The 6499-nt window shown below is 40.5% G+C and overlaps 1 protein-coding gene across 1 annotated transcript; it reads right to left on the bottom strand.

Moving 5' to 3' along the window:
• Nucleotides 1-922: 922 nt before the first annotated feature.
• On the bottom strand, nucleotides 923-6291 carry adrb2a (adrenoceptor beta 2, surface a). Its single transcript, XM_028589404.1, has 2 exons — nucleotides 6166-6291; nucleotides 923-5848 (listed from the first exon to the last, which is right to left on the bottom strand). Exon 2 carries the CDS (start codon nucleotides 5846-5848, stop codon nucleotides 4592-4594), a length of 1257 nt encoding a protein of 418 aa, XP_028445205.1. The 5' UTR covers nucleotides 6166-6291; the 3' UTR covers nucleotides 923-4591.
• Nucleotides 6292-6499: the final 208 nt, after the last annotated feature.

Consider the following 6499-nt stretch of genomic DNA (forward strand, 5'->3'; position numbering starts at 1 on the left):
TAGTACTGTAGGATAGTTAGCTTAACTTTTGCAGAAGTCCTTACAGCAGTTAACCATTCAGAGAACAAAACAAATATCAATTCCCAATCATCTGGTAAAAATTGTACATAGATTGAAAGTAGGAAAGATAAAGAGATGGAGAGGGTAAAGTATGTTAATAAAAGATATGTTCTACCCAGCCTAATTTTGCACCCTACTCTGTCACAAAGAAGAGAAGCATGCAGTAGGCTATTTTAGAGTGTGTTTAAAGCACATTATCTCATTTAAAAAAAAAACTCTGTGTCCAATACCTTTCTTCATGATGAAATCCTGATCTATAACTGTAACTGATTTACAAAAGCTATTATGTTTTTCTGGTCTTGATCTTCTGCATTCCTAACAATGATAACTACTCTAAAGGTTTTTAATCTTAATTCAGGAGATGAACATATTTCATGCTTTAAAAGAAACATGAAAAATGCTTTCAACTCTTAGTGCCAAATATCAAGGCATATTGATGGCTCTATATATCTCCACTGCCCTCCTCCCTTGTATTTCTGGAATAGAATTAGGTGCTTTTTTTGATCTATGATTATTTGGAGCATTGGGCAGACTCAAAAGGAGAATGGAAACATTTTCATAATATCCAGATCTCCTTCCTTTCCATCATTCCATCTAAATCACATGCCAATGACTGGTTTTCACATACTGAAATAGGCTTAACTTTTGTCAGAGTGCAGGCCTGATACAGATGGCTCATACCTTATTCTTCAAATTCTTTGTATTTTAGAGTTATAATCTACCACTTACTGTTACGAAATGTAAATGACACATCAATGAGGACATTACATGCAACAATAACATTGTTTATTTTAATACAAATGTTACAGCACATACACTTTTTCATAAATATCACAGGACACAACATGTTGTAACAGGCTTCATTACCTCAACAAACAGTGACGACAACTTGTGCGAAAAGGGTTTGCAAACGTTGAGTAAACATTCAACTGAGTGACAACTTTTTTCACTCGAAAAAAAGGTTCACATGTAATTGGTTTATTTTTCAAATGACGGCTGAAGCAATATTCAACTTTCCTAAAAAAATAACATTCACATACATCAATTTATCAGAACAGTCCACCTTTGACAACGATCTGTGCTGAGGTTCTGCCGTTTCTCATGACTCTTCATTCTTACTCACAAACAGGAAAGAGGACTTCCACAAAAATATTATGGAACAAGTGAACTCTCAGCCAGTTATTGTTTATAGTTCATGAACTCAAACTTGGATTCAATTGTTCAAAAATTCTACAAATGTTTCATGAAAGTGCAAAACAGTGATGCTTTAAGTTAGTGAATGACCTAATCTAAACCATGGGAAGCAGTTCAGGGTAAAGTGACTTTTATTAAATAGGAACATGAATGGATCAGTGAGGACAGCATTAGCATTAGCATTAGCCCACCTAAGCCTTGACAATATTAAAATGGTCAATCCATGACATAGATAATATTCTTTTACACTGAAAATATACGTGCCACATTGTAACATATCATCTTAAACTTAAAATAACCTTTTATGTTTTCAGAATTAAACATACCAGTGGGTAGGAGTGGTAATCTAGAGCCAAACTTCATTGGGAGAACTGAATGTTCATTGTATGCATCAGTAGACATGATATATGGCTCCAAACTATCAGCTGTAGGCCTACTTGGAATGTTGTAGTGTCAGTTAATCATTCAAGACTCATTTCACATAACTACGTTGTGTCCTCCAGCATGAGAAGGTGAAGACATGAATTACATTCCTTATTATACAGGCGTATTGATGAAACCGTAACCATTAATAACTCTGAGACAGCTGAGGTGCAAGGAGAGGCCACTGCCAGGAGGGAGCAGTGTGGATATATATAGTTCACAAACTGCTCCACTTAAACAGATCACTTCGAAAGGAAATGGCACCACAGTCCACAAACACATCACCACAAGTATATATACAGCATAGCAGGCATGCAAACGATCACTTGGAAAGTGCTTCTGAAAATAACAGATGTTTCAAATACAGACCTTTTTTTTTTTTATCCAACAGTGACTCATTAATTTAGCATCAATGCGTCAATTAATTGTGAGTGAATAAATACAATGTATCAAAATCTTGGTCTGGAATCATTATCTGTTTTGTGCTTCGTGCATTATGTACAGTTTTGATTAAAGAAAAAAACCTGGAGAACGTTTGTTATGACAGCCAACCCCTGCATTTACTTTGCAGTAAATCCATGAAATAGAAAAACAGAAAAAAGATCAACACACTGGAAAGCTTGTTTTTCACATGGCAAACATTGACGTAAGATGACACCGTATTTACGTCTATTCCTAAAGTCTGTGACAGCAGTGCTGGCCAAACCTAGCATTACAGTACATATGGATTCCTCTGAGGGAACAAAGTTCACAGTTTTGACGGTGCCAGCTGACCTTACTACATGCACTAAAACACAGGTCACTACCACTGATTTAGACTGGCAGAGAATCCCTGCTCCCCCTCTCAACGTCAGTAGCCACATTTAGCATGCTCACTATTTGATCAGAACATAGTGATCACCAAACTGACGGTGGGAAGGGGGTTACACCTGCAACACTTATCATATAGTGTTGGGAAAAGTGGGTGAATTCTCCAATTCAAGCCCCTACATTACGAGCTCATGTTCCATTAATGCATGCCTATGTCAAAAAAGTGATATTTCCAATAGCCTGTGATCTTAAGACAGGCGATTAAAAAAAGAGTATCTCATTTCAGGTTAGCCATTTGGATCTCATCACATCTCATCATGCAAATTGTGAACTGTATACTATGTAATGTATCTATCTAGTTCAGAGTTCCCTAAGAGAGGGAGTTATCTGATTCTCCAGCTAAACGGCAGAGATAATGGATTTATTCATGTTTATTGTGCTGGGCTCAGCTGGATTTGGGGCATTTCCTGGAGACTGCACACTGAGCAGTGTCTAAAGTAGACTGACTGAAACAACTGGAACAGCTGAGGCGCTGCTCAGTGGACTCCCGAGTGTCTTATTCAAATGTTAGACTGATTTCATAAAGATCCAGAGATCCGTTTACAGTGAGAGGAGACTCTGGGACTTGTCAGGGAGCATTGACAAAGGTGCACAACTCAGGACTGTTTTTCTCATTGTTTATTGGCTTCTGAATAATCTCCACCACCATAGTCTCGGGCCTGGAACTTTGTTATCGCTTGGCTATTTCGACACACTGTTTATTCTTGTGGGTAGTTTGTACCCTTGTGCCATGACTAAGGAAACGGCTTCTCTGGTTTCAGTAAACACTGTACATACTGAAAGACAGCAACTACACATTGTAATAAACAAATAGAGCATGTGCAACAAAAGTGTTACTACCGGCACATAGATGGGATAGGAAGGACTTATACTTATGTATTGGCTATATAATGTACCAGATATTGGTTTACATGTCTCACAAATGAACCAGCGGACTGAACGCAAGGTATGACTGTTAGGCTGTGTAGCAGCACAGTTTAAAACAAGTGCATTTATTCATATAACAGCTGCAAGCTTTAAAGGTTGATACCCAGGATTAACAACATTAATGCAATCTGCTTTCCACTAAATGCCATTATATATCTTCAGGGCTGATAATGGAATCTGGCTGATACAACGTATAGAAACTTGACTAACAGAGGATGGCCCCAAACGTTTTGGCAGCTTGCACCAGTGAGATGTAGATAACTTCAAATCTCTGATGCTATCTGCAGGCCACAGAAACACTCATGCAGCATGCTGTAAAACACTAGAGCAGGACCTCACCACATTGCTGAGCAGTGAGGAGAAAAAGACAGGTTCTGCCACACATGTTGATGATATTTCACACTAAGACAATCCATAAAAAAGAATAAAACAATCTGGAAAGGAAATTTAGCCAAATTATTATATACATTATATTATTTGTATTGATTTGGAATGTATTTCTTCAAAGAAAGCACCAAAGAGGCATTACGTTTATGCCTTCCATGCTTCTCATCCATCTTCTGATGGAAATAAGAACTGTGAATTGCCATGCCCGTATGGAATTTATAGCTTCTAACAACATTTACTTTGAATTTCAAAAACATTTTTATGCTAATAAATTGTGGGAACTTTTGCCAAGAACTATAAAATAAAAGCAATTACCACAAACTCAATGTGGGCCTGATAGGTAGAAATTCTATAATGCACAGATCATATAGTGAAGTACAATACTTACACGGCTGAGATACAATACTGCCATAGTGTAACTTCTGTGGACAGTGAGTTAATGTAAAATAGTCAGTTAAGAAACACATGTTTAAAAGATGTGATGAGGTAGATGGAAGTTAAACATGAGAAATGTAACAAAAGGAAAGGTGATCTACCTACAGTTTTTATTCAGTGTTGAAATTGGAAGATAGTTTCCTCAGCTGAACATGATTATTACAGTTTCTGTTAAGCGGTCTCTAGCCGTCAGTTTGACTGGCCTTACCTTCATTAGTCAATTGGAAAAAGGTTTATGATAACAGTGTAAACATGCCTTGATCACCCTGCTAACAGAAGTCTCAGGGCTCCAGGTTTAAAGGACAGTCGTTACAGTCGATAGGCCTTTGTTGCAATTCCCGCTGGGGTCCACTGATCTATCCACACTGCCGCAGACCCCCGCTCCCTTTCCCACACACCCTTCATTAGTGTCACTGTCATCCAAGCTGCCCTTACTTCTTCCTTGCTGTTCGCTCTGCCAGCTGTGCCTGCTGTAGACATATCCATTCATGGGCCCCGCATTGCTGAGGCTGTTCCTCTTCATGCAGAGGATTTCCTTGAAGGCATACCTGAACTCAGGACTCCGGCAGTAAATGAGCGGGTTGAAGGCAGAGTTTGCGTAACCTATCCAGTTAAGTATCCTGAAGGTAAGGTCAATGTCCTCCACCTTCCATATGGCCACCACCACGTTGAGCAGAAAGAAGGGCAGCCAGCACAGAGTAAAGATCCCCATGATGATGCCCAGTGTCTTTAGGGCTTTGTGTTCCCGTAGGCAAAATTTGGCCTTCTTGTTGCCACGCCCATTGTTGGCCTCCAGAGATTGGGGGTTGCTGTTGTCGCTGTTGTGAAAACGTCCAACGCTTAGGTCAATCTTCTTCAGTTGGCGCTTGGCCTCCTGGAAAACGCGGCTGTAGACAAAAACCATGATGACCAAAGGGATGTAGAAGGAGATGATAGAGGAGGTGATGGCGTAAGCCATGTTGGTGTAGAACTCACAGCAGCTACTGTCCTCAATGCAATCCTTAGCTTCCTTATCAACTGATATCCACCACTTCATGTGGATGGGCAGGAAAGATATCAAGGCGGCAATCACCCACACCAGCACAACCACAATGCGAGCCTTGCCCTTGGTCAGCATCGACTGGTAGCGGAAGGGAGAGGTAATGGCTAAATAACGGTCAATAGCTATGACACACAGGGTCTCGATGCTTGCAGTCACACAGAGCACATCAGTCGCAGTCCAGAACTCACACCAGAAACTACCAAAGTGCCAAGTCTTAAAGATGATGTAGCAGGCACCGAAAGGAACCACAATGAGACCCATGACTAGGTCAGCACAGGCAAGGGATGTGATGAAACAGTTGGTGACATTTTGGAGACGCTGGAAGCGGGCGATTGCTGTTATGACCAGGATGTTGCCAAAGACAATGCACAGGACGAGTAAGGACATAATCATACCCAGCAGGATCATTGTTGCCTCACTGTAACCCTCCTCAGTCTTAGCTGGGTCCGATGACGAGTTGATCGTCCCCGCACTCACATTGAGGTACACTGGGAGGGTTGTACTTCCCATCTGAAGAGACCATATGTAGATGACACACACACACACACACACACACACACACACACACACACACACACACACACACACACAGGTGAAGATCACAATTTAAATCTAAAAGTGGCCTAATAAGAACAGAGGAAGATATGCCTAAACCCTCGCACTAAATACTGTAAATTCATTGATGTGTCTGTTGTTGGTTGTATTTCCACACAAAAAAGGAGAGCAACATTTGCACCACAAAACAAATTCATTACATCCTGCTTGGCTTCAACAAGCACAGTTAAAAAAACATGTTAAACAAGCCGAGCAAAAATAAAAGTACAAACCTCCACAGGTAGTTGTCTTGTTTCCTGCCTCCCATACAAAGTAAAAATGTCACTGTTCTCATGTCCTTTTTTCTACTGTCTGTTTGTCTTAGTCTCCTTGTGTCTCACTCACTCAGACTCCCTCAGTTGAGCAGTATTTCTTCTAATGTGTCTCCCAGGCTATTTGTCAGAGCTCTTATAACGTGCAGTGATGACATCATGGTCAGTGCTCAGCCAATCAGACAGCCAGCCTGCGGAGGGTGCTGAGAGCACCCGAGACTTTAAATACATTGTCCATGCAGCCGTTGCTGCTGCAGGGCTGTGTGTGTCAAAAGCTGCAGACACAAGGGCAGAC

The sequence above is a fragment of the Perca flavescens genome, chromosome 10 (assembly GCF_004354835.1).
Source record: "Perca flavescens isolate YP-PL-M2 chromosome 10, PFLA_1.0, whole genome shotgun sequence".
Lineage (NCBI taxonomy): Eukaryota > Metazoa > Chordata > Actinopteri > Perciformes > Percidae > Perca > Perca flavescens.

What these genes read in the sequence shown, in the direction of transcription:
- adrb2a (XM_028589404.1), bottom strand. Translation starts at nt 5,848, where the DNA reads ATGGGAAGTACAACCCTCCCAGTGTACCTCAATGTGAGTGCGGGGACG.